The 27,627-nt window shown below is 54.0% G+C and overlaps 2 protein-coding genes across 2 annotated transcripts in view; one reads left to right on the top strand and one right to left on the bottom strand.

The window, feature by feature from the left end:
* DYSF (dysferlin) overlaps nt 1-1,640 on the top strand; it is a 219,204-nt gene extending 217,564 nt beyond the window's left edge. The window contains exon 56 of the mRNA XM_050755219.1: nt 1,599-1,640. Within this exon, the coding sequence (XP_050611176.1) occupies nt 1,599-1,640 (42 nt within the window). The remainder of the gene's footprint in view (nt 1-1,598) is intronic.
* PAIP2B (poly(A) binding protein interacting protein 2B) overlaps nt 1-27,627 on the bottom strand; it is a 577,567-nt gene that overhangs the window by 494,687 nt on the left and 55,253 nt on the right. The window lies entirely within an intron of this gene.

Genomic DNA, 27,627 nt, shown 5'->3' with positions numbered 1-27,627 from the left:
TGCTCACGTGAGGAAGGGGCTGCACTAGGCCAGCTCTGGCCTTCTGTGGCTGGGACTGTGCTTAGGGGAGCACCGTCATCTTCCCTGGGTGCTGTTCATTAAGCCAAGCCTCCTTCTGAAAAGCCAAAGGGAGGGGAAGGGCAGGTCCAAAGTGGCATCACCACCACCCGTGATATGCCTAAGCCCAGCCCCTGCCAGCTGCACCCTGCACTGTGAGGTTACTGGGCCGCAGATCTAGGCCTCCAGAGGCCCTGCTGCCTGGCCGGGAGAGGAAGGAAAGATTTCCAGTTACTTCCAGCCTGTGGTCCTTCCTCATCCCTGTGGGCAGGAGCAGAGTGGCACTGTGGGGGGCCTGGTCAGAACTCCTCCCTGTCTCCTGGCCGCCCAGCAGTGGGCCACTCTCCTTTGAGTTCTTCTGGAAGTTTTCCTCTTTAAAATATGGACCCTGCCTCCCCTCTCCCAGGGCTGGTGTGGGGGTGTCAGATCCTAGGTGAGGGGTCTAGGGATGAAGGGGGTGGCCTGGGCCTGAGGCTGTAGACTGGCTTTGCTCACAGGTCTTTGCTGCAAGCTGAGCACATCCTGTCTCCCTCCACCCAAGTCACTCAATCATTTGGCCAGTACCAGACTATGAGGTCCGGGCCCTGGTGACCCTCACCTGGCTTTCAGGCCTTGGGACAGAGGCTGCCCGCCCCAAGCCAGGGCCTAGTGGAGAGGGGCTCAAGGACAGGGCAGCTCCCTGCAGTTGGCCTAATCCCCCACCCTCTTGGAAATTCCCTTGGGAGGGGTACGGGGGGCAGCCTGTCTGATTCCTCTCAGCTTCCCCCTCGGAGCCAGCCGGGAGCAGGGCCAGCGTGGGGAGGCAGGAGGCGTTTGGCGGGGAAGGAGGCCCGCTCTGTTTCCAGAGTTGGCTTTCCCCGGCCGGCGCTGGGGAACATACTGTCCCAATTAGGAGCCCTGTGTTGTGTTGTATGTGTTTTCATGGTTTTGGGGGGGAGAAATGGGGAGGGGAGGATACTGTCAATCCTGCAGCAGGCAGGGCTCAATCAAGGGCGCCCCGCCTCTAGTGCTGGGCTGTGCTGTGGGTCATCCACGACAGCCCGTCCCCAGCTCTCTCTCTCTCTGCTTTCTGGACAAGGGTGTGATGACCCGTGAGCCCTGGGCTGCCATGTGGGGGAGGACCCTGGGCCCTGCCTTCAGCACCTGTCTGACGGAAGAGGCCAGGTCCAGGGTGCTCAGAGTCCTCTGGGCAGTCAGCTGGAACCTGGGAATGGGCCTGGCTTGATGGGGGAGAAGACAGAGCAATTTGGGCAGCTTTAGCCCCCAGGTGGGAGGGTGCGGGTGGAGTTTTGGAGGGTATGGGTTTGCCTGATGGGCTGGAGCACTAGGCAGGGCCGAGTGTTGAGCCCCGCATGGGATGGATGGCAAGTGGTGAGGGCGAGGCCTGGGCAGGTGGTTGAAGAGCCACGAGCCTCCTCTCTCAGCCTCTTGCTTGCTGGCAGCTCAGCCCCGTCCTCTGAGCCCCAGATCCGGGACAGCAGCTCTGGCTGTGCCTGCCCCAGTGGGATCACCCTGTGTCCCTGTCTCCTCCCTCCCTCCAGAACTATGCTGCCATGAAGCTGGTGAAGCCCTTCGCTGCCTAGGAGGGCAGCTACCTGTATCTTCTGGTTTCTTTGACCCTGCTGGGGAAGAGGTTCCATTTTATAGAAAGGGAACTCCAGGGGGGAGGGTTCCTGCAGGAATTGGGCTTAATCTACAGGAGCAGCAGGAACATACTTGGAGAGAAAGCCAAGAGGAACATACTTGGAGAGAAAGCCAAGAGCTTGAAAACATCACGTTTCCAAGAGTGTCCTGCCTCTCTCGCCCGAGGGGCTGAACTCTGTGAGCACAGTGCTGGCAGCCTCCACTCCTGTTACCCAGGAGGTGTCCCCTGTTTTCCACTGTGACCCTGCACCCTGGCCCAGTCCCCCTTGGCTCTTCACTGATTGGCAGGACTGGAGGTGGTTGGGACAGGGTTAATGTCTGGAGCCTTCCTGAGTGAGGGAGCTGCACCTTGAAAGCAGAGTGATTCTTACTTCAGGAGAGCTTCAGGCTAGAGGTGGCTATGAGTTCTGAGACCCTGACACCTGAACCCTAGAGCCAGGGGCCACACTGCACATAGGACACAGCAGGGACTGGGGTCAGAGCTTTTCTGGGAAGGTCAGTCTGGTGCTGAGCCTTCACTGAGCACGCTGAGCTTTCCTGTGGGCCCGAGAGAGTTTTTAGGAGAGGGGAAACCTGAGAATATTTGAAGGGAGGAAGGAGGAAGCCACTGGTTAGGGAAAGATCAAAGACACAAGAAAGAGTATGAGGTAATTCATGGAATCAGTTTCTGGAGAAGGAGAGGAGGGGGTTTGCTTTGGAAAGAAGCTCTGTTTTGTCTTCCAGGCTCAGAAAGGCAAGAGGAAATGAATGAATACCATGCAACTATCAACTGGATTAAAAGAGCATTAGGGGTCGTTGTGCTTATTTTTTCCTTTGTTCCTTCACTTTATTCTTGATTCTCTGGGTTGCAGGTAATGGAAAACCCCACTCAAGCTAGGAAAGGGAATTCAATGGCTTTACAGAAATGAAACACCCAGATGATTGGCTTCAGGTAAAGGCCGATCCAGCTCCTCAATGAGGTCATTGAGAGTTTGTGTTCTCAGAGTTGGCTTCAGTTTAAAGCTGGCTCCATTCATAGGGCTGTGCTTGAAGCTGCTCTCTGAGACCACATAGGCCACTAAGAAAAACTCAGAGGGTGATGAGGAATGGATGGCAAGGGGACACCATGTCCAGCAAACGTGCCTTGAGATGCTCTATGTAGCAGGCCTAGAGCAGGGTCTGAGGATGAGTTGCATGGGACTCTTGGCCTTCCATAGCTCCCAGCATGGTGGGGAAATTGTTCCCTTTTGGGAGTATCAAAGAAGGAGTGCCCACTGCCCTGGGAAAGGAAGGGGCAGGAGACTCTCAAGAAGGGATATCATTTGAGTGGAGCATTGGACTGGCCCCGCGGCTAAGAGAGGAAAGGTGTTCTCAGTGGCAGAAGTGGAGGCCGAGTGGCGGAGCTGTCAAAGAACTCAGCTGGTTCAGGGCATGGCTGGGGAGAGTGAGCCTGGAGGGAAGTGGCCCAACAGATGAGAGGGAAGAGAGGCTGGAAGGGCAAGGCCAGGTAGGGAGGGCCTTGTGTGTGCAGCTGAGGAGTTTGAACTTCGTTATGGAGGCAGTGAGGAAGGCCGGAAGGACTCGAAACTGGACAGACCTTGATCAGAATCATGTTTTTCTGAAAAACCATTCTAGCTTAGTTCTTGGGAGACAGGAGTCCCCTGGGGGTACATGGGTGGGCTTCAGGTATATAAACCTTATGTCAAACTGCCTTTGATGGGGTGAGGGTCCAGTGATCCCACCCGATTCTTAAAATGGTCTGTGGTCACAAATGGCAAAGGACAATTGCTCAGGCTGCTGTGCGACTGGTTGCAGAGGGACATTCTAGAACACTGGTTCACTAATCCAGGAGCCAAATGGGAAAGGTCTGAAAGGGTTCAGGGTGATTCATCCATTCATCCATCCATTCATTTGCTCATTAGATAAATATATATGTTATATATATATATACATAAAACATATATTACATATATGCGGCGGGGGGCTATCTGTGTACCAGCCAGGGTGGTAGCCTCTAGAGATACAATCTTGAGTAAGATAAACATGGTTCCCACCCTCCTAGAGCTCACAGTTGAGTAGAAGAAGCAGACAAGTAGATGGGCAATTACAATACACTGATGGATGATGAACAGGAGCTGTGGAGTCAAGAGCAGGGGTGGAAAAGACAATAGGGGGAGCAGTAGTTCATAACCAGAAGCTGCTTCAAAGATCTCTAGGAGTTTCCACGTGGTTACAGGGCCAAGGTTTCTGGCCAGGGGCACTTTTGTCCTCTAGGGCATATTTGGGAATGTCTGGAGGTATTTTTGACATCACAACTGGCGGGGGAAGGGGGGTGGTGGTTATGACAGAGACTGAGGCACCTTTAGAAATGTTTTCTCCCTAATAAAAAGGAGCACACAAGGAGACACATCCTCATCTTCTGCCTCTCAATCTTACGGAAAAATGTAATGACTAGAGCTGTGGCTGCCATCTTGTGATCCTGAGGCGATGAGCCTGAGGAAGAAAGCCAGCACACACAGGACGGCAGAGGAAGTGGGGAGGACCTGGTTCTTGGTGAAGCTATTGAGGAAGCACCAACCCTGAAGCCGCCATAACACCAGAGGAGACAGCTTGTGACTCAGGGCCAGACATTCCTTATAGCGTAAGCCATCTTTGGTTGGGTCCTGTGTTACCCACAGCTCCAAGCCTCCTTGCCGGCGAATTTCATTCTGCTCCTCTGAAACCGGTTTTCACTGCCATCTGCAATAACCACGGCTGCCGTGCACAGGCACCACATCTAAGACATCATACGTTTATTATTTATTATAGCAATTTTCCCACAGATGGCAGTAAAGTGTTTTGTTCTAATAAAATCAGTGTGTTACAGTAGTTTTCTGATGGAAGTAAATTACCTTGAGGAAGGGGCACCTTTTTCTAATTCACACAAGGGCACCATCTAGCCTTGGTGGTTAAATCTGTGGACGCCCACCCTTCACAATTCTTAGCTGTAGCTGACAGCACAGACGTTCTCTGCTTCTTGATCAACTTTCTGTCTGTACCCAGCTTCCGTGATACCACAGTCGCCTGGTGGTCCTCCTCTCCCTGTGGCCTGGCGTCCCCCTCTGTTGGTCTGTGGTGTTCCCCAGGTCTCTTTCCCCGGCCCTGTTCTCATATTGTGTGGCTCCTAGGCACCCTCACCCACCCCGCTTTCTCTGCCCTCTACAGGTGAATGACCCTGGAATCCCTCACTGTAGCCCAGTTTCTCCCCTCTGCTGCAGGCACCTTAATGTACTGCTTACACACTGGCACTGTGAACTCAAACCCTCCCCACTCAAAGTCTCCATTCTCTGCCCCATTAAAAAACTCCTGCTCTGTTGTTCCCTCCACCCATCTAGTCCCTGGAGCTGCACCTGTGGGAGGCATCCTTGAGTCCTACCCCCTCCTACTCCTTATATGCAAGACATCACCAAATCCCACAAATTCTGCTTCTTGAATCTGAGTCAAGCTACTTCTTGTCCCATTACTAACATCTCCACTTATGATCAGGCCCCCAACAGGCCAACGTCATTGAAACCCAAATGCTACTGCCTTTGGCCATTCCTCTCTCTCAGATCTGCCCTGCGTGGTTCTCCACTGCCCTCAGGAGGGAGGCCAGCCCTGCTCACTCTCCCTGCTCACCTCTTGCCTTTCCTTCTGCCGTGTCCATCTCTTGGGTCTCAGCTTGGCCCTTTCCTCCGGGTGTTCCCCCTGTCCTGCCCTGGTGCCTGTCTGCCACGCTCAGTCAATGCCATCCCTCTTCGGTTACAGGGCTTGTTAACACTCCATTGAAACTAGCAGACTTGACTGTCCCACCCCCCCACCCTGGAGTCTGCGCCTCCAGGGCTGAAATCACATCTCAATTCTTAATGAGATGTCTGCTTCCTTCACTGAAGGGACTTTACTAAGTGTTTCATTGCAAGTTTTCTTTAAATAGCCAGGCTCTCCGAGCCATTTCAAATAGGGTTTTATGTTCCTAAATTCAGTTAGTTCTCAACATTTGAGACCAATTCTTGCAGTAAGGTGAAGAATAACTCTCATCTGTGAAAGAAAAGTGGTTCAGTAAAGCTTGATAAGCCTTTTGTATCCAGAATACTCAGTTCCCTGCCTTTATTTTGTCTGCTGGTGTTTTTGAGAGATTCTACACACACACACATACACACACACACACACACACACACCCACCATTTTCTGCTCCTTTTCCAGGGCTGTGTGGACAGCCCAGGACCGGGTGACGGGAGTGTGGAAAGACAGAAAGGGCTCTGAGTGTAGCCCCTGCTGTCTGGCCCACAACCCCTCCCCAGTTTGCCTCCACCCCCAGGGAACTCAAACTTGTCTCAATCCTCTCTCCATGTGTTTCATAAATGTAGGATTATGGGATTTCCAGAGGAGCCAGGTGGGCATCCCCTGACTGGGACCCGGTGACAGCCCAGGAAACGTTTCCTGCTTGGGAAAGAGAACTGGGTGAGGGCAAGGGTTCACCCTGACACGCGAGGTCCTCACACGGCTGCGAGCTATTGAAATGAGTGACGCCAACCTTCCCCTCTCCCCTTTCCCCATGTGCTTTTGTTCCTCCCCCTGGGGAAAAATCGCTACGGCTCCTATTCCCTGTGGCTTGGCCCAGCATGGCTTGCAGACTCTGTTTCTCTGCCTTTGTTTTGGTCTCAGTTTTTCATGGGGTGGGGGATGTGTGTGCAACAGAGAGACAACAAATGAGGCAGATGCAGAGAGAAACAGACTCATGGTGAGGACCAGAGACAGAATGACAGGGGCAGACGGGGACAGGAACAAGACCAAGAACCTCATGCAATCGCTGGAGCATTTCCTCCTCGTGCTCCTTATCCCTGCAGCTCCAGAACCACACCATTCTGCCGGCGCCCAGGCTTACCGCTTGCCCCCGCTAGCCGGTTCTCCCTGTTTCCACCTAGTCTGGAGCCTGCCTCTGCTTCATACTCCTCAGACTCCCACCTCGCACTCCCGCAGGGGATCGGGGCCCCCTGGGGGGCCTTTGAGGAGCCCACTTGTGTCCCCACTGAGCTCAGGTCTAGGTAGGACACTCTTCCCTTTACATCAACAGAGATGTTCTGGGATCTTTTCTAAAAGGACTTGACCGAGAACCAAGGGCAAAACAAAAGAGCGAAATACACAAATCACTCACATGTATAAAGGGTAATACATTTTAAAAATACCTGCTGGTGTATTTTGCCTCTTTGTGATCTGTTTTTCCCTCTCCCTCCCCTGGAGCACTTTTACCATCTGGGCTTACTGCCTGGAGAAGAGGACAAGGTCAAAGATGCCTCAGGATATGAAAGACAGAAAGATACCCTGAAACCCCAGGAAAGGTGCCCCCCTCAGCTCTCACTGGAGCCACTGGCCTGGGAGCGCTCCCCCTATCTTGCAGATCCAGATGCAGTTGGGAGGCTTGGTGAGGCAGCAGCACTTCAGGGCCAAAGGCTTCTTCAGTCTAAAAAGGGATTCCCAGCCTAACAGATGCCCAGTTAGCAGGGATCTTGCTCCAGTCTGGTGGTGAAGGGCATGACGTTTGGAATCAGTCACACAGTGGTCCAAGTCCTGCCCCTGCCACTGAGCGATGTGACCTTGGGCAAGTTGTGTGACCTCTAGGCCTCAGTTTTCTCATCTGAAACATGGGAATGATGGCTTTTTCCTCATGGGGTGTTTTGAGGACTACCTGAGATGATGCAGAGCAGGTGCTTAGCGCACGAGAACTGTAATCATTCACTTAAACAAGGAGCTCTGTCTGCCCTGCGTGCTGGGGAGGAGGCAAGGATTGAAGAAGACGGAGCAGTGGGGAGATGGCTCCCCTTGTTGGGAGGCTCCTCCAGTGTGGGGGCAATGCTGACTCATTTCTCCATTTAGAAAGGCTGGGCTTTCTCCCTAGAAATGGGGAAGGACTGCAGAGAAACTGTGCAGCTGCCTCAATGTCCCTCCACCCAACCATGTCTCGGCCACTGTGTCTAGGCATTCCTTTAATAGCTAGCTAGCAGCGTGACTGCGGTTATTCCACATGCTGCCTTCAGGTGGGCTATCGCCTCAGATGACCGCAATGGGGGTCCCTCCAGATGTGCACACTGAAGACCCCTTGTATAGACCCACTCATGCAGCTGGTTACGCCCAGCCACACTCCAACTCACCCAGGACACACCCGTACTCCCCCCGACCCAGTCACAACGCAGGCATCAACACAGCAAGCACCCAAGTGTGCTCTCCACATACATTTCCTCCCCGTGTGTGTGTGCGCGTGTGCGTGCTTCACATTGTTGGCCAGAATATGCTCTGGAAACCCAAGCAGAAAGGAGCATGTGAATGTGGCCATCAGGGATAAATTAATCCCAGACATATAAAGGGATTTTTTTTGTTTTGTTCATTCTCGGCCGTACTGCAAATTCAATTATGACTCTCTGCCAGCTACTGAACTGAGGGGACAAGCAAGTACGTGGCTGGGCCTGGAAAATGGGGCAGGGCAGGGGACCCTTCTGAAGCCACACCCTCATTCCCCCTCCCTGCTGTCCCTGGATTCCTGGATTCCCTGCACCAATCAGATCTTGGAGCAGCAGCAAGGTGCCATCGAAGACGTGGAGCTGGTGGAAGCAGAGCTGCCTTCTGAGAGCTGAACTAGGAAGGGACTGTGTGCGGGCTCAGAGCATAGACTGGCAAAGCCTTGCCAAGGAGGCCACTGGTCCCAGGTCCTGGCAAGTCTTAATGGGCCGTGCATTCACCCACCCAAGGAGAAAAATGGGAGTCTCAGACGCCCACCTTGACAATGTCCGGGGAAGAGAGGCTTGGCTTGTGACTCCGTGGCAAGACTTTCTATCCCCCATGGCTAATGGGGTGTGGCCATGATATGTCCCTTGCCCTCCACATTCCTAGGCAGCCTTCTGATGGTGCTGTGGCTCCCAGCACAGGCCTGCTTGCAGGCAGTCCTTGTGTAAATTATGCTGGCGCAAGCTGTGTTTCCCACTGCATTCACATGCTGGCATTTTGGCTTCTACGCCCCTCTCTGAGTTCCGCTAAGGAGAGTCTGCCCCTTTGGGGACACACTCTGGACCCACCTTCTTCAGACCCACACAATCGGGGGTCTTAGCCTGCAAGCATGCCTAGGCTAGGAGCCCTCCTAGGTCAAGAATGTCCCTGGAGAGGCCTGCTGGGGAAGACACGACCAGCCTCTCCTTGGAGACGCCCATCTCATGGGATGGGGGAGGTTGGGCATTCATGTCCGCCACAGGCTAGGAACGAGGCGCATCTCCTCTCAGACCTAGGAGCAGTCCTCTGTGACATAGCTGCCTCCTCCTCTTCTTCCATTGGGAAGGGCTGCGATGGGGCATCAGTTACTTTAAAGGAATCCCTTGGGGTGTTTGAATTGCGCTTAATTGCATAAGAATGGCCAGAGGAGGCCAGGTGGAAGCCAGTTTTGAAAGAGGAGAGAGAATTGGAGGAGATTCGATTTACTGTTGTTTCTCAGGTGGTGGTGAGGTGGTGTGAGTGGGCAGTCGGGGTGTCTGAGACTGGGAGGGAGGAGAGTGATGGGGAAATTTGGTCCTGGTGGGGGAGCCGAGGCCCGCAGGGGAAAGCCCCCATAGGAAGAGGTCCCTTAGGGAGAAGTCCAGGGCCTCGAGGAGCAGGCCTCAGACTGGAGGCGGGGGCTCTGTTTGCCACTCCCTGGGGTCCTCTGGAGCCTCCTTAAGTAACCTAGGCCTGGCCAAGGAGAGCTGGGTTTTCACAGTAAGGCTCAGGCTGCCAGAAGAATGAAAAGAATGGGCCTGAGGGAGCACCTCCGCCATGGAGGGGAGGAGGGAAGAGGACAGAGAGGAGTAGAGGCCCATGTATGTGCTGTGGGCAGCCACGTCAGCCCTGGGTCAGCACCCAGTCTGCCTTCCCTGGGGTCTCTGCATGGGGGAGGCTCCACACCCTGTACAGTTAGGCTGCCCCAGGTGCCTGGGACTCACATCCCACCAGGCCAGGCTCCCAGGCCCTCACCTAGGACAAGCCCTCCTCTCTGCTCCTCTCCTTTTTCCTCCTGTCTGCACCAGGTAAGGGAGCTTGGGAGAGAGGGAAGGAGGAGGAGAAGGCGTAGGGTGCTCCTCAGAAGCCAGCCCTTCCCCCCGCCCCCCAGAGATGGCTCATTCAGGGCTGAGGATGAAGTTTGAGACTGGCCCGCCTCCAGGCTGGTCAGAGAGGGAGCCCTGGCTACCGAGTGCCAACTGTGTATCAGGCACTGTGCTAGGCAACGATGCTGCCTTTAGTCCTCACACGTGAGAGATAGCTATTTTGAGCCCCGTTTTAGAGATGAGAAAACTGAGTCTCAGGGAGATCATGCAGCTGTTAATGAAAGGCAACCCCGGCCATGTGGACTCAGAATGTTTGCTTTTCGTGCTACCCCAACTTCCTGACTCTGCCCCCAGCACAGTCACCCCGCCCAACCAGTCTCACATCTGCTGACTTCCAGGCTGGACCCAGAACTCCTGCCAGGTGGGGAGGGGGGGACGCAGGAGGCAAGGGGAGCCATTGTGTGTAGGGGTAGTGTTGGCACTGTGAAGTTTACAGGTTTTTCATTCACTCAACAAATACTTATTGAACAACTCCTGTGCCCAGGCTCTGTTCTGAGCACAAACTTCTTGCCCTTGTAAAAGCTCCTGGTCAGGGAGTCAGATGAGAAAGAATTTCAAGCGGTGATAAGGAAGCATTAGGAGGAAAAATAAAGCCAGGCGAGGAGGTTAAAAAAAATCACTATGGTAGGAACTAACTAAACGAATGAGCCTTTTTAGACGGGAGAGGGAGAAGCCCTCTGGAAATGTGAAGCGGAAGCAGCAACCTGGCCGAAGGACAAGAGTGAGCCGTGCAAAACCTGGGGGACAGCGTCACAGTAGGGGGCACAGCAAGTGGCAAGGGCCTGAGGCAGGACTGAGCTTGACTTAACTGTGTTTATACTGCCTGGAAGTGGGGCCTTCAGCCCTCTGTGGCTCATCGGAAACTTTGGGCCAGGGAAGGTGTCTCTGCTCATTCCTATCTGCTCCCTGCTTGACTCTTTCTGGGACCAAAGTGGGTGTCCTCACCCCCTCTAGGCTGAGCTGGGAAGACAAGCACAGAGCCCCCTTGGCCGTCTTTTTCCTGTGGTTGGCCACCTGGCCCCCAGCCTGGGCTTGGGAATTGCTTCCGGAGTTCACACTCCTCGCTGCCCACTCTAACCCCCGCCAGTGATCAGGGCAGCACACTATTTCCAGATGGGCATGGGAGACTATTTATTTTATTTTTAAAGATAGCTTTTATTGGTTTTTGTCTTATTACAAAAGTAATACATGTTCATTATAGAAACCGGAGAAAACAGCTAGCAAAAGGAAGAGTATAAAACAGCCACTAATCCCATTACTCAGAAAGAACCACTGCTGGTACTTGGGTATCTCCAGAATTTTCCACGTGAGTATAAAACATATGTTAGTATTTTTTTTTAAATGTGATCTCACTGTGCAGAGTGGTTTGTAACCACTGTACCGTGAATACCCATCCGCGTCTACATATTCACCTACAACGTGATTTTATGGCTGTATAATCATTGATCGCTCGGAGAAACCATGGTGTATTTAGCCAGGGCTCCTATTGATGGATTTTAGGTAGTTTCCTTTTTCTTTCTTTTTGAGCATCTTCTCTGCAGGGCTTCTCCATGGCCATCCTGGGTGGCTGTTTTGAAGTGTCTAAGCAGTCACTGAGATATAAGGGCAGGATAAGAAGGCTCAGAAGGCCAGAGGTCCTGACAAGTCTGGGGTGGGTGGGTGAGTCCCTGCTTCCTTGTCTAAGGCAGGGATCTTTTAAGTCTCTCAGACAGCCCTAGGCAAAAGTTGAATCACTGGAAAGATTGAGGAGTTAGGATTAAACTGGGAAAACGGTGTTTTCCTTACAAGCGGTGCTGCCATAGAGGAAGGACACTCAGGCCTTCTGCCTGCCTCAGGGCACCTCCATGATCCCTGCCCAGAGTAGGCTGGGGTGGGGGATTGTGGGAGCAATGAGTTCGCCGGTCAGGAGGGCTGCGGTGGTCAGGATCACCTGCCTCCTCTGCGGAGGGCATTACGGGGAAGTTGGGGGTGGGGATGTGGGTGGGGGGTATTAGGTGAGGCCCCCAGGGACGTGTAGATGTATGGATGAGGGAGGCTGTCTGAGTGTCACCAAGGGTGAAACACCTCCTTTGCCTTCTTCATGAGGCTGCCTCTGATTTCTCCATCCGGGCAGGCTTGGAGCTCCTGCTTTCGTGGTGTGTGTCTCCTCAGGGCCGTTACCACCCGCTGCTTACATGAACAGGAATCATTCAGGCCAGCCTGAACTTGACTCCAGCTCTCTGGCTTCTCTCCCCGCCATCTGTGAGGCCTGGGGCAGTTGTGTCCCTGCTCCCCCTAGTCAAACGCGGTCAGGTCATCAGAGCTCCTTCAGTTCCTGTGAGGTCCAGATGCCAGGAATGTGGAATGTGGCACCTGGTAGATGCTCAGCTTTAAAATCTTCTTTTACATTTTCTTCTCCCACCTTTGACTAAGTCTTTGAGGGGATGTAAAGCATCTTCCTCTTTGTGCCTCCCCGGGGATGGTCTCTAAACCTCTCCCTGGGAGGTGCACAACACTTCACTGGGGTATGGGAAGAAAACATTTACAAATCCAATCTGTTATTCTTTCTTAATATATGATGTTTGGATAGACCTTGGACGCCACTCATGCCATGTGACTCATGGTCATGTGTTCTATGCTAAGTGCATAGGAGTCCTGAGGGAAGGCAGTGGTAGTGCCATCCTTGTTTTTCAGCTTTTGGTGTATGGCTTTTTGTGTCTTAGCTTTTGGTGTGAACCTGGTCAGTTAAGGGGATTTACAGATTACACATTCTGGATTTAACTAAAGTAACCCTCATGGAAATGGACATACAGCTTAAAATAATTCCTACCGTGGAACTACTCTGATTGAAATTAAGCTAAGCATACAAACAGGGGAAAATGGTGGCTGGGAGATAAGCTAACCATGGGAAGTAGAAATGACAGCACAGCTAACCCATGCATTCACCACATGCAGGGGCTCCCCAGAGAAGCTGCATTAGGAAGTAAAAAACATGCCGGGTGCCGTGGCTCATGCCTGTACTCCCAGCACTTTGGGAGGCCGAGGCGGGTGAATCACCTGAAGTCAGGAGCTCAAGACCAGCCTGGCCAATATGGTGAAACCCCGTCTCTACTAAAAATACAAAAATTAGCCAGGTTTGGTGGCGGACGCCTGTAATCCCAGCTACTCAGGAGGCTGAGGCAAGAGAATTGCTTGAACCCGGGAGACAGAGGTTGCAGTGAGCTGAGATCGCACCATTGCACTGCAGCTTGAAAAACAACAAGGACATAATCAGATCTGCCAAGAAGTCAGTAACACCGCTGAATGACCCAGAGGCCTTGCATGGGTCACCTGCAGCAGTGGCCCTCATCCTAGACCTAGAACCTGCCTTGAAGTCCTCACTGTTGTCCATGGATAGATGTGTGGGGAGAGAAATCAGCATCTGGGGGAGTGCATGTTCAGACTTTTCACCAGTGGAGGTTTGCTATCAGTGCATTTGGAGGCCACCGCTTCACAGCCTCCAGCCCCAGGCTGGGCACACAGCGGGGCTCAGGAAGCTTGCACAGGCTGATGTGTGTCTTTGTGTGAGTGAGTGTCTGTAAGAGGTTTTTATGACTAGGCGTTCCACTCACCTCCCTCATTCAAAGCCCTCACCCCTCCTTCTCCTCCATCCCCCCCTCAATTTTTCTCTCATTTATTCCCTCCTGCCAGTGGGTGCCCCTGCCTGACCCTCATTAACTCAAAGTGTAAAAACCATTTGTCTGCAGCCCCCTTTCCTCCCTCCTCCCCCAGCTGGGGCTGGGGCATGGCCCTTCTTTCCTCCCATGGAAGCTCAGACCTCTGTGGTTTATGAGCGAGACCCTAATCGGGGAGGCCCCATAGAACAGGCAGGACTTGTTAGGGGATGGCCTCAGGGCTGCTCAGAAGACCTATAAAAACTGAGTGATACCCCTGGGGAGCCCAGATCCTCTGTCATTCCTCAGAAGCTGGCAGTGCACTGCACACCACTAAGGGCCCCGTCTTCAAGGACAGTGATGTAGGTGTCACCCCCCCAACCCAGGGCTGTGTTGGACATGACTCTGCAGCCATGTGTGGATGGACAGTTCTTGGCTCTGCACCCCTGCCTGATCCTCCAGGGCAGCTCTTGCCCCAAGGATCTCTGACCCCAACCTTCTCATCTGGGGAGGGCAATTGTTCATTCCTCAGCCCCAAAGGAAGGGGACTTGGACAGGGAGGAAGGAGGGCAAATTGGACCTCAGAGTACACTAGCTAATACATGCTTAGAACCGGACAGGAGTATTTGTAGTATGCCAAGGAAGCGATGGATCAGGATGGGTGGCTGAGGAGTGGGTCCAAAAGACTTGGGTGGTAGCACTGGAGATTATGAGGACTGCAGACTGTCCTTAAACGAGGAGAGAGCTTCCCAGAGTGGGGATGCTAAACTGCCACTCAAAGGCAGGTGGCCTTCTCCATCAGCTCCGCAGGATGCACTGGAGGTGAATCCCAGGGCGGGGGACCCAGGTCCTCCTCTGCTTCAGTCTTAGCCGGCTGCCAGAGGGGCTGGTTGGCTGCCCACCAGGGCAGAGAGAGGTGAGTGGACTGGGGACATTCCTGCCCCCACCCCCCGCCCAACCCGCCCCATGCTACTCCCTCTGGCAGCAGACCAGAGGGATCCAGGAGCCAGAGGTGGACCCAGGGCTTGTGGCTAGGATCCCTGCCTGGCCCTGTGCAGGAAGGCATTGAGTTTTCATTCCTCAGGGGAGCCACAAATTTCCTGACAAGCGAGCGTGGTTGGGTTTATGTAACGTAAACACCTCAGCACACAGTGTTCCACCTGCAGGGGGTACAGGTGGGGGCCTCAAGTGCTGGCTGCTGGAGGTAAGAACTGAGGAACAGCCAGCCTCACCCGCGAGCCAGGTAGGAGCCACCTAACCAGTGTGCCAGCTAGGCTGGTGCAGAGTCTGAAAGTCACTCACCAGTGTTCACTCACTGGCTTCAGCAACGACCTCTCCAAGATAAGGGTCACTGAGCAGATCGCCCCGCCTCAGGGCAGGCGAGATGAGACCCTCTACTTCTCCCTCTGCTTTCTCCATTCTCAGACTCTGATAGCCCAGGGCATCCCCAGGAACCCCGGGGGAGGCGGGGGAGGCGGGGGTGGGGGGTGGTGGTGCTTGACTAGGAATGGCTGGGGAAGGGCTGCAGGAATCTCCACTTCTGTTCTGAGCTGACATTATTCACAAGACAGGGACAGAAGTGAGTGCCAGGGGCAGGGCTGGGGAGAAATGTGACGGCCCTGGTGGGGCCCCTTCCGGAGATGCTCTGACTCGCTCCTTGGTCTGAGGCCGGCCTGACCTGGTGCTACACGGGGGCTGCCTGGGTGGCCCTCCGCCGGTCTGGGCTGTCCCTAGGCTGGGACTAGGCCCTGGGTGGCTGCACTGGGATTCACTCAAAGCCACCGCTGACCTGTCTCCCCGTCTGCAAGGGTAAAAATAGATGTTTCCACTGCAGCCACCTCCGCAGCTCAACTTTCTCCTACTTGAGCCCCTGCCAGTGCTCGGCTCAGGGACTGCAGCATGAATTACAGGGCCGAGCTTGGCGTCAGGACCTGGCGTCAGGGCCCTGCTGCGGAGCCAGGCTGCTCATGAATGCCCTATTGTTTGGGGAGGTGACCCTGTGTGTCCCTCCTTGGGGCCTGGGGCCTGCCCTGCTCACCTCCAGGCCTCTTCCCATTCCCTTTGGCTTTGTGCCCACCTGGCCTCTGAGTTCCTCACCTGCGCCTCATCTTACAAGGGAGGCACAGTCCCTTCCATACAGGGCTAGCTCTACGGGCATGTGACTTATGCAGTCCCACAGGGCCCCACGCTCAGAAGAGCCCCACGTTTGGCTTAATGCCCTACTATCACCACCTTGACATTTCTAATAATTTTGGAAAAAGGCACATTTGTGTTTTGTACCTGGCCCTGTGAATTATGTAGGTGGGCCTGCTCCATTAGGAACCACTAGTCTGATGAGGGAGACACAGCCTCTGCCTCCACAGAGCCCCATGTCTGATGTGAGAGCATCTGCTCTCCTTCAGGGAGCCCTTAGATTGGAGAAAAAGGCATGGCTGCCCTTCGAATGCACACTGATAGGGCACACGTGGACTTTGCCCCTTGTGAGCCCCCAGGCCTATGTAGGAGACCCCATCTGTGCTCTCAGGGAGCCTCAGGTCTTATGGGGAGATACGGCCCCTGCACTTGGAGAGCTCAGAGGTTGGTGGGGAAGGCATGGCCATTGCCATTGGCAAACATGTATTCTGATGGGGAAGACAGAGCCTCTACTAAGCCCACAGTCAAATGGTGGAGATACTGCCCTTGGGGGCCCTTGGGACCCATGGCAAAGACCAGACAGACACTCGTTCACATGTGTAGCAGGGTTGGTCCCTGCCGAGACTCGAGGCCATTCAGGGTAGGGGGGAGTCTGGCCAAGGGCAGGGCTTGGGGACGTGGATAGACACAGGCCCCTATAAGTGAGCTGCCGAGGAGGAAGAGCTGGGGCCGGGCCCTGGCCGGAGAGGAAGGCAGGCATGTGGGTCCTGCGGGGGTGCACGCTGGCTTGTGAGGGGGTCCTGGGAGGATCAGAAGGATGTTTCAGAGGACCCAGAGAGCGTGGTAGAGCTTGGATGGTCCTGAGGGTGGCAGGCCCAGAATAGCGGGGGCTGGTGTTTTCCTGGCAGAGCAGCGTTCCGGCCGGGGCCTTGCCTGCCCGGGGCTGGGGGTGCAGCTTGCAGTGGAGGCCGGGAGTGCAGCAGGCCCAGAGGACTAGGACACCTGCGTGAACCCCTAGGACCCACTGAACTCCCTGGGAGTGGGTGGGTGTGAGGGGGCCTCACTGGGGTCGTGTGAAGGGGAAAGTGGTGACCGGATGTAGGGCCAGCTGCCTCCCCAGCCACAGGGAGAGCAAGTGGCTTGGCAGCAGCTCCTCTGGAAGCCTTCAGAGCCAAGGGACCCTGGCTCACAGGAGGCCTTTCCCCATGAAGGGAGGCTTCCTGGAGGAGGTGGCAGGAGGATCAGAGCTCTGAGAATGTCTCTGCCTGTCCATCAGCCTGCCTCTTCTTTGGGTTGCACGTTGCCCTCTCAAGGCTGCTAGTATAAAAGGACCCTCAAGAGGTGCCCACATTAGAGATGGTGAGGAGAGGTCTCTCTGGTAGGTGACGGGCTCCCCTGTCCTGTGAGGAGCTACAGTGCAAAGGCGAGTGGCAGGCAAGGCGGAGCCCTGGAGCCAGCTCCCCCTGCATGAGTGTGAGGGCGCTGCCCTGGGGCCGACCCTTCCTTCATCCAGAGCCCGGCTGTGGCTGCTGACTTGCCTCTTACACCTCCCTTTGGCCTGGCAAGGGTGACCAGGAGTTGGCACCCCAGGTCAGAGCAGCCAAGCCTTGGGGAAGCATCTCAGGGTCTTTCCCATGTAGAATCCTGGGCAGTGTCTTGAGGAAGCAGCACCCCTGAGTGGTCTGTGAGAAGCAAATTAAATCATGGTCAGAGGCCACAGCCACTGTGCTGCTCTGCCCCTGGAAAGGGCTGGGGGCCGCAGCCTACCCTGAGCTGGCCCCAGCCAGTCCACCGACCACCTGATCCCCAGTGAAGGCTAGGAGATGGACCTCACGGTTGGTGGTGGCTATGGGCTTGTTTGACCTCGACTGTGAGTGTGCAGGGAACTCTCCATGGGGCGACAGGAAGAGTCCTTTCACCAGGAGTTTGGCGACCAGGGGCTGTTAAGGAGGAGAGAAGGGAGGAGGGAGAGATGATGGAGAGAGCGCTTTTGAGGACCAGGGTGAGGGCTCGGTCTGGGGCTGGGAAAAGACTTTTTAACCTCTGCAGAGTGACTATGCATCCAGGTGAGGGAGAACTGGGGACCTCTGCCATCGGGTCCACCCAGGCCTGCCTTCTTAGCAGACATGTCCCTTAACCAGGCACCCCGGGCACTGTCCCTGCCTGGCTCAAGACCCAGCTCTGTTGGTGGTATGCTCACTGTGCATGATGTAGCAGAGTGCGCTCCAAGATGCCAAAGCCCTTCCTTAGGAGCCCTGCCGTCGTGGCCATAGCAGCCGAGTCGGGGGATGTGTGGCAGATCAGGGGAGGATGGAGGACAGCAGCGGGGGCCTTGCTCCTACACTCCCTGTCCTTGCTTGCCCCTCGGAATGGCACCTCTGCAGGTCAGGCAGCAGAAGGGAAGGCAGTCAGGCACCAAGGAGGATTTCTGGATGGCCCCACCAGGTAATGCATCCTGCACCAGAAATCCAGACATGTGTGGAGTTTCTCCTTCCTGGAAATTGAGGGCAAAGACACCCCCAGATCCACACCTAGAGCTGGGTGGACCACGTGCCGACATTCTCAGGGGAGGAGGAGCCCTTCCCTTTCTTCCCCAACCTGGGTGCTGACTTCAGGGATCAGCTCAATCCAGGCCTTCTCTGCCCTGGAAGAGCAGCTTCTGCCTGCGCCTTTCGGCCCTAGCCCTCAGATCCTTCCATATGAGGAGAAGGTAGGGCCCCCACCCAGCTGATCCAGTCCACCTGTGAGGCCAGAGGCGGTGGGAGCCTGCCTGGGTCCACACAGCCACACAGCAGGGAGCAGAAAGCAGAGCTCCACTCTTCCTCGTGCTGCCCACTTGCATGAGTGTCCTTACTTCATTCATTTATTCAATCGGCCAATAGGTGCTGAGCATGTGCTGAGCCCAGAAGGCTGTGCCAGAAGCTGATAAATGAGACTGCCCCTGCCCTTGGGAAGGCAGGCAGATCTGGGCGAGCATGTATCCCCATGCCCTGCAGGGTGGCAGAGACTGCTTCTGGGACAGGGAGGCTGGTCTGTCCTACTGGAGGGCGGGGTGTCCCTAGGAAGATGCCTGACCAGAGACTTGTGGGATGAGGAGGATGGGATCAGGCTGTCCATGTGAGGCAGCTGAGGCTGAGGGCCGAGAAGCTGTGGGTTGGTTGCGGGGACCTCGGTGTCCAGCTCTCTCCTAGGACCCTGCTTTCCCTCTAGGTCTGTGGGTCTGGCCTCTGCATGACCTCCCCTCCCTCTCACCTCAGGACTGGGGCGCCTCTCAGTCACCCGCTTTTCTTCCTCTGCCTTCTCCTCCCCGCCCTGTCACCTCCACTCCAGAAAGCAGCTTTCATTTTCCCCACCTGCCTCTCTCCTCTCATCCCCCAGCATCTGTTGGGGAAATTGGGCCATTTGAAGAATAAAGGAGAAGGCAGGAGAGAGGAAACTCCCATCTCAGGGCCCAGCCCACAGCTGGAGTGAAAACCTGTTCCTCGTTAACACCCTGAGTAAGGGACCAGAACTGGGGGCGTCATGCTCCCCAGCCTCCCTCAGGGACTAGGAGGGGAAAGGCATGCTGGGAGATGTTAGCTGCAGTGATTGGGAGCAGATGGGAAGGGGTGGTGAGGGGCAGGAACACTGGGAGGAAGCCTGTGAGGGTGGGAGGGAGCATGCGTAGAGGGGCCTGGGAAGACCCTCACTAGACCTCTGGGGTCCTGAGCCCATTATCTGGAAACAGGTCTTCCACAGGGCACCCTTCCATCCAGACGGAAGGGAATTCCACGTTTGGGGTACGCAGAGGCCTTCAGGAGAGTGGAACCAAGAGCCAGGTCTCTCTTTGGGAGAGCTAGTGGAAGCTCCTGTGTGTGGACACTGGGGGCCACACTGCCCTGGCCCTCACCTGAGACCTTGAGGGTCAGAAGATCCCTGTCCAGGATCCTGGCAGGGGTGAGGTGCGGATGGAGCATACGTTTGGATCTGAACTGTGTACGAGGAAGCCAGGGTCTGCTGGCCCAGAGCAGGAGGGGGACACAGCCTGCAGGGAGTGAGGTGGGAGCCCAACAGAGGGGACATTCTTTAGGGCACTGCTGGCTGGTGACCAGCATTAGGGGTGTGACAGTGGTGGTGGTGACAGCGATGTGGAGGATTGAGGTGGCGGTGATGGTGCTGACGGTGACCGTGTGACAGCAGGATGGGGTAATAGTGGTGGAGACATGTCCTTGCTTGGCCCACTTTCATGGGGTTCAGGGGGTATCAGAGGGTATCAGCTGACCCTTCTCAGCTTCCTCTTCAGCACTCCCCATCCACCCATCTCCAGCCCTCAGAAACACCGTAGGAAAGCGGCCTCAATTGGAGATCTTAATTTAGAAGCTGTGGAGTTCCGAGTTACAGCAAAGGCAGACCTGTCCCCTGTCCCCTGTCCCCACGGGAGTCGGCTGAGTGCAGCCCCCACCTGAGTGTCTGTCCTGGAAACAGGTGTGGGCTGAATTGGGCTAGGCCTGGAGAATTTCACTGGCCACTCTTCACCCCTGCCTCTCTCCTCAGCCCTCAGCCTAGAGCCCATTGTCTCTGCAGAGAGTAGTGACATGGTGTCAAAGTCCCCAGCCATTTTAGAATCCATACGATTGAGGTCCTGAAGGAAGAGGCAGGGCTGGGAATGTAGGGTCAGGACCATATTTGTGTTCCCCCTTGGCCCCAGCTCCTCAGCCAAGCACTCCTCCTACCCCACCAAACCCAGGCTCAGGCGGGCCCCTGGTCTACACTTCCTGCTCCACGTGGCTTGGACCCAGATTCCTCCTCCAGTCTTTTAATTAGATCCTGCACTCATTAGCTGCCCGAATGCCTTCCAGACACTCGCAGCTGCTCTGGCCCTCTCCACACCTGCCTGTCCAGCTGGGCCTCCCCACACCTGGAAGACATCGAAGCCTCCAGCCAGGGCCCCCAAATGGCAGCCCCTCCCTGTGGCCTCTCTCAGCAGGGGCCAGAAGAGACACAGAACCTTCCTCTGAGGGACACTGGGAGCTGCAGGAGAGGTGCCTCCCCAGCCCTGGCCATGTTGGCCCTTGCAGGGAAGGCTGGGAAGTGAGTTGTGGCCACAGCACAGGAGACAAGAAGTCAGAGGACCCTTCTGACCATGGTCAGAAGAGCCAGTGTCTCCCTGTACCTAGGCCCTCCCTGCAGGACCTCTCTTTAGAGAACCTGCTCAGGGCTTAGAGTGTTTGCCATCTGTATGTGGGGAGAGGACAAGAAGGTCTGTGAGAGAGCTCAAAAAGAGGGCTGGAAGAAGCTGTGGCTTTAATCTCAGCAGGCTTCCCCGATGAGGGGCAATTCCTAGAGGATTTGCTGGCCCAAATCATCATGCAGTAAGTGTCAGAGGGTTCAAATCCAGGGTCTTGACACAACCTTGAACTCTCTTGTCTCTAGTGGCTGTCTTCTTTCCTGGTCCACTGAGTTGCACCAACTCCTGGGCACCAATTGCATGGACTCAAGTGAATGAATTAATTGAACACTCACATATGAGGAGTCAGGCACTGATACAAGTGCTTGCAAATACGGCCACTTAATCCTCACGCTAACCTTATGAGATAGGCACTATTACCTGTTCCCCTTTCACAGACAAGAAATAGAATAGTCGAACGGCTCACACACATTCACATGAGTTGTAACAGGCTGGCAGTGACAGGATCCCAATTCCTGTCATCTCTGCTGTCTGTCCCCGTGCCTGATTGCCTCCTTAGAATACACACTGTGCATGCTACTGTCTGGAGTGGGGCAATAGTGGTCCCGGGGCCTTTCCCTCCAGGAACCAATAGGTGCTGGAATTACTGTCACCCCTCCCGGGGAAGATGGGAGATCCTGGCTGCGTGGCCAGGGCCAGGCAAAGCAACTTATTTCTTGCATACTCGGTGTGTAATGTGAAATGGGAAAACTGTGCTTGGAACTGAGCATGACATAGAGAATGGCAGGGCCTCCCCTATCACAGTTCCGATCCCTGCCTGGAAGGATGGAAGTATCCACTGCAGCTCAGCACCTCTGTTCCCCCAAACCCTAGGATGATATTTTTTTTGAGATTTAGATCTTTTTCACTAAGTAAAATGTCTAAGGACCCCAATTTATTAAAACAGGTAAAAGCAGACCTGAGCTGGTTTAGGGCTGGTTTGGATGGGAGTGATGGTGAGGAGGCTGATGCTGGGGTACCTGGCCCCTTAGGGCACCTCCAAAGCACCTTGAACAGCCTCAGGACTCCCCGTACTGGGGAGTCATTGTCCTGATGAGACCAACTGAGCATCTTTCAGGGGGCAGATGGTGGCCTGGTTGATGTCCCAGCCAGTCCTCTTGAGCCTGACTCAGGCCACTCTCCTTCCTCTCATGTGATAACAATTCCAAACTGAGTGAGTTGGCCTGGGGAGGACACATGAAGGTGACAGCATTGAGCTGCGGTTCACTCATATACAGGGAGCAGAGGAGCAGAACAGAGAGAGCCCCCTGAGCCATCCTAGACGTGTGTGTGTGTGTGTGTGACCTTAAAAAGTTTTTCCACCCGCCCTCCACCCCTCATTGTGTTTCCCCAGCAAGACTCTGGGAGGGGCTGGCTGCCAGGACCAACTCTAAATGTCAAGGCCTGGAAAATCCAACTTGGGGCCATACATTCCTACCCCAGGTGGCAAGATCATGGGGGCAGAGACTGGGGCAGGATGGTGAAGTTAGCCTCCTCACCCCATCCATGTTCTACCGCTGCAGAATAACTCTATGGCTAGTCTGGCCCCTGGGCGTCCCCGATCCAAGCTCCTCCTTGGCCACTGCACACATCTTGGTCAACTCAGGCCATGTCATGCCCCTGCTGCTCATGAACCTCCAATAGCTCTCTATTCTCTGACAGTGCCAATATTAGGTCCTCAGCCCAGCACCTAAGTTCCTGCCATGAGCTAATCTCATCAGTTTCATGTAGTCACTCCTGCACCCCCTTCTAGAATCAACCTTCTCTGAGAAACCTTTGAGAACACCAGTGTTTCTTAATACATGGTCTTGTGCCTGGGAAGATGAGCTGTCTATTCATCATGAGTGGGTATATCGTATCTGCACACAACTAGATTGAAGCCTCTGGAGAGTTGAGGATGTCTTCTGATTCAATTAGAGCTGACTTTGGATTCTGTGTGCCCAGCTCTGTGCAGTTGTGTAACTTTGGGTCACTTACTTCTTGCTATCTATAATCTATGATTACAGACAGGCGTGTTAGTCTGTTCGGGCTAACATAACAGAAGACCACAGGCTGGTTGGCTAGAACAACAGAAATTTATTTCTCATAGTTCTGGAGTCTAGAAGTCTAAGATCGAGGTGCTGTCAAGGTTGGTTTTTGGTGGGTCTTTCTTCCTGGCTATTAACCGCCTTCTTGCCATGTCTTCACATGGTCTTTCCTCGGTGTGTACACTCCGAGAGAGACAGCTCTGGTGTCTCTTTCTCTTACAAGGACATCAGTCCTATGGAATCAGGGTCCCACCCTGCCCTTCCTTTAACCTGAATTACTGTCTTAAAGGCCCTATCTCCAAATAGTCACATTGGCTGTTAGAACTTCAGCATATAAATTCCGGTGGTGGGTGGCACAACTCAGTCTATAACAATGGTTTAAAAAGGAAGGAAAAGAAAAGACTTCATGGTTGAGTAAGTTTGGGAAAGGATGAATTCAAACAAATCAAACAGGATTCTTGATGGCAGGTCTTCTCAGAACCTTTCACTGTGAATGACTGGAGGAGATAAATAACATGCTGTGTATTACTCTAACACGTTTTGCCTTGGAATTCACTTCTGGTTGATGATCTTGCAGAGCCAGTGTTTTCTGGAGCTCTGTTCGGGACCTGCTGCACTAAGCAATTCCTGCATTATTTTTTCTAACTTGAGTACCTTACAGACAGGGTCAACATTACTGTTCTCCCCAGAGAACCAGACAGTAACCAGAGAGCTCTTCTTGGTTAATACTAGATCTTGAATGAGTAACCTCAGTTTGTGATGTTATCAATCCTGCTTGATAGAGTGCTGAGTGAGGGCCCCAAACTTACAGGTTTCTGTTTTCTTTTTTTTTTTTTCCTTTTTTTTTTTTTTTTTTTTTGATGGAGTCTCCCTCTGTCACTCAAGCTGGAGTGCAGTGGCGCAATCTCAGCTTACTGCAACCTCCACCTCCCGGGTTCAAGCAATTCTCTGCCTCAGCCTCCAGAGTAGCTGCAATCACAGGGGCCTGCCACCACACCCGGCTAATTTTTGTATTTTTAGTAGAGATGGAGTAACATCATCTTGGCCAGGCTGGTCTTGATCTCCTGACCTTGTGACCCACCCGCCTTGGCCTCCCAAATGTTGGGATTACAGGTGTGAGCCACTGTGCTTGGTCACAAGTTTCCTCTTTGTGAAGGTTCCTAATGCTGACTGGCTACTGTACCCTCACTTGGCCCTAAGATCACAGCAGTTGACCTGGATCCCCGGAGGCAGCTCTTTGCCATCATATGGCACCACGTCTTTGCTGCATTTTGGTTGCAGCCTTGCCTGGAGGCTGAGTGATGGATAGCCCTCAGTGGGATAACCCTCCATCTTCCCCTTTGACTTTTCATGCATGATCCCCAAAACACTTTGCTGAAATTGGTACTGCCCAGGAAATGTGGTCCGGGGCCTTGTTACTCCAGGATCTGAGGACCAGCAGCACCGGTATCACTTGGGGGCTTGTTAGATGTGCGGAGTCTCAGGTCTCATTCCAGTCCAATTGGGCCAGAATATGTATTTAACAAGCTCCCAGCTGATTTATTGGCAGGTACATTAAGGTTTGAGAAGTACTAGTCTGGAGTACTGATTTTTCATGACCTACACTGGGTTGTGAAAGCAATGTCATGAGTTACAATCAGCGTTACAAAAAAAAAAAGTAGAATTAAAAATATAGGATGCATCAACTTAATAAGGGCAAGTATTTTGGAGGAGAAGTTTGTGTATTTTGGGTTGTGGCATATAATGTGTATCACTATAAAAAAGAAGTTTGAAGTCTAAGGCAAAAGTCTAAGGCACATTCAAGGGTGGGGAGACAGGGGACTAGCTGTGGTGACCTCTGCCTGGCCCCGCCCACCCCTCGCTTCCACCTGGCCTTTCCCCAGCCGTTCTGGATGTCTAAGGGTTTCCCATCACTGACCACACACACCTCGTCACCACACCCTGTGGCCCAACGCCTGGGCTTTGGGGTGTGGTGGGGGAGAGCTGGAACCAAAAAGAATGACTTTTAAAATAGGTTCTCCAGGTTTATTTTTTCCCTGGCTCCTTCTCCTCCCTGCCTTTTCAGCTCTTTGCCCCGGGACTTCTTTCTTCTCCCTCTCCTGTTCCAAGCTAGATGGCAAAGCCAAGTGCAGCTCATCAGAGACCGAGTCTCTCTCCCTCCACGCTGTAGATTTTTCTTTCCCAAGAAGCCCTCACTCCATATGGAGAAATCAAAATAACCCAACTGACCCCACGCCTGCAGGGCCATTCCCACCTCTGGCAGTCTGCCGTCAGCCCGTGCCTGCCAGAAAATTTATCTGATCTTCGAACCTCGTGCTCGCTTGGAGATAAATGTAGGCTACTGCTAAAGGCATCAGCGCTGTTGTAGAGTTGGGGCACGTGGAGGTGAACAGGGCAGGGAGAGGGTGGAAGGCCTTGTAGCAGAGGGGCTGCAAGGAAGGTGCAGGGAGTGTCTGCAGTCATTTCTCCCTCCCTTTGTGCTCATCCCCTGGTTCCAGGCCAAATAGAAATGCCTGAACATCTACCAGGGACAGTCCTTTACTGTCACCATCATCATCATCATCATCATCATCATCATCATCATCATCATCATCATCGTCACTACTCTAGATGACATAGGGTGATCATAGGTTCCATTTCCCTCCAACACTTGGAGTTGATATCTGTTCTCTGGGTATACTTATTAATACTACCCCCTTTCACTCTCAAGAGTACTCCAATTTGGATTTCAAATGATTTCATCCCTGTATATAAGAAAACAAAAGAGCCTGCCAAAGGTCACAAAGCTAACAAGCAGTTCAGCTGGCACCAGACCCAAACCACATGCTCCTCCCAGGATGCTTCATGGCCTTCCCAAGATGCTTCCCAGTCTTCCCAGGATGCACCACAACCCTCCCAGGATGCCTCACGGTCCTCCCAGGATGTCTCACAGCCTTCCCAGGATACCTCACAACCCTCCCAGGATGCCTCACAACCCTGCTGGGATGTATCATGGCCTTCCCAGGATGCCCCACAGCCTTCCCAGGGTGCCTCACAACCCTTCCAGAATGCCTCAAAACCCTCCCAGAATGCCACACAGACTTCCCAGGATGCACCACAATCCTCCCAGGATGCCTCACAGCCTTCCCAGGATGCGTCACAACCCTCCCAGTATGCCTCACAGCCCTCCCAGGATGCTTCACAATTCTCCCAGGATGCCTCACAATTCTCCCAGGATGCCCCACAACCCTCCCAAGATACCTCACAATTCTCCCAAGATGCCTCACAACCCTCCCAGGATGCGTCATGCCCCTCCCAGGATGCCTCACAACCCTCCCAGAATGCCTCACAATTTTCTCAGGCTGCCTCACAGTTCTCCCAGGATACCTCACAAACCTACCAGGATGCCTCACCACCCTCCCAGGATGCCTCACCACCCTCCCAGGATGCCTCACAACCCTCCCTGGATGCCTCACAACACTTCCAGGATGCCTCACAACCCTCTCAGGATGTCTCACAATACTCTCAGGATGCCTCGCAGTTCTCCCAGGGTGCCTCACAGCCTTTCCAGAATGCTTCACAACCTTCCCAGGATGCCTCACAGTTCTCCCAGAATGCCTCACAACTCTCTCAGGATGCCTCACAACCCTTCCAGGATGCTTCACAACCCTCCCAGGATGCCTCACAGTTCTCCCAGGATGCCTCACAACCCTCCCAGGATGCCTCACAACCCTCCCAGGATGCCTCACAGTTCTCCCAGGATGCCTCACGATCCTCCCAGGATGCCGCACAACCCTCCCAGGATGCCTTACAACCCTCCCAGGATGCCTCACAGCACTCCCAGGATGTCTCACTTTCTGCTTTTCCCTCCACCTGGCAGGAAGGATAGTGTAGATCAGTGTGTGAGCCTGTGTGCTGAGGTCCTAGACTCCTTTCAGAACTTGAAAGCTAGATAGAGGAAGTCAGTTCACCTTCTAAAAATCTCTCTCAGCCTTCAGGGTGGGGTAGAACCCTAAAGAGTTTCTGAAGCCTCTGATTTTGCTTCACGGGTGGGCAGGGCTGAGAGGGAGGGATGCAGAATCTGTCCACTGGTGCTGTTTGGTTTTATCCCTCAGGCTTGCTCAGAATCCCACCTGTGGGAAGCCTTAACTTCCTGGAGCAAAAGACACACAGGCTGTCTCTTTCTGTTCTCTGCAAGGGTGTGTGTGGAGGGTGGAGAGGGGCAGGTGGACCTTGGAGTTAGTGATGATGTGGGGGCGGAGTGGGGGCCAGAGCTAGTACTTTGCATACTGGCAGTCTTGGAGCCTGGGGACAGGATTTTAGCTGCAGGTGGCATATACTGACAGTAACTGCCCCTTGAACTTGGATTTGGCACTGGGGTAACAGCTTTGAGGCACAAGACCACCCCAAAGGCTTCTGAAATTTTCATTTCTCCAGGCCACCCATGGGCACTGAACTCCTGACAGGCTTCTGGCTCTGTCAGTGCTTCTGTCCACAGACAGAGGAGGCCTGGGATCTTGTCCCACTGAACCCAAGCCCTGAAGCTTTGCTGGGAATCTGCCACATCCAGTCTGAGGCGTGTGCAGGAAACACAGGTGAGGGCGCCCTGCAGGGAGCCTCCCACAAGGAGAACACTGCTGCTCAGGGATGGAAGAACAACATCTAAAAAACACACACACACACCCAGATGCACACATACAGACACACCCAGAGACATAACACGTTCACAAATACCCACATACCTCATACAGGTCTACATGCATACCAAATATTCACATGCATACAGGTGCCTTCTACACACTCTCCCATCCATGTTTATGGACAGGTAT

Source organism: Macaca thibetana, chromosome 13, assembly GCF_024542745.1.
Source record: "Macaca thibetana thibetana isolate TM-01 chromosome 13, ASM2454274v1, whole genome shotgun sequence".
NCBI lineage: Eukaryota > Metazoa > Chordata > Mammalia > Primates > Cercopithecidae > Macaca > Macaca thibetana.
This window is presented reverse-complemented; position numbering and strand designations above follow the sequence as displayed.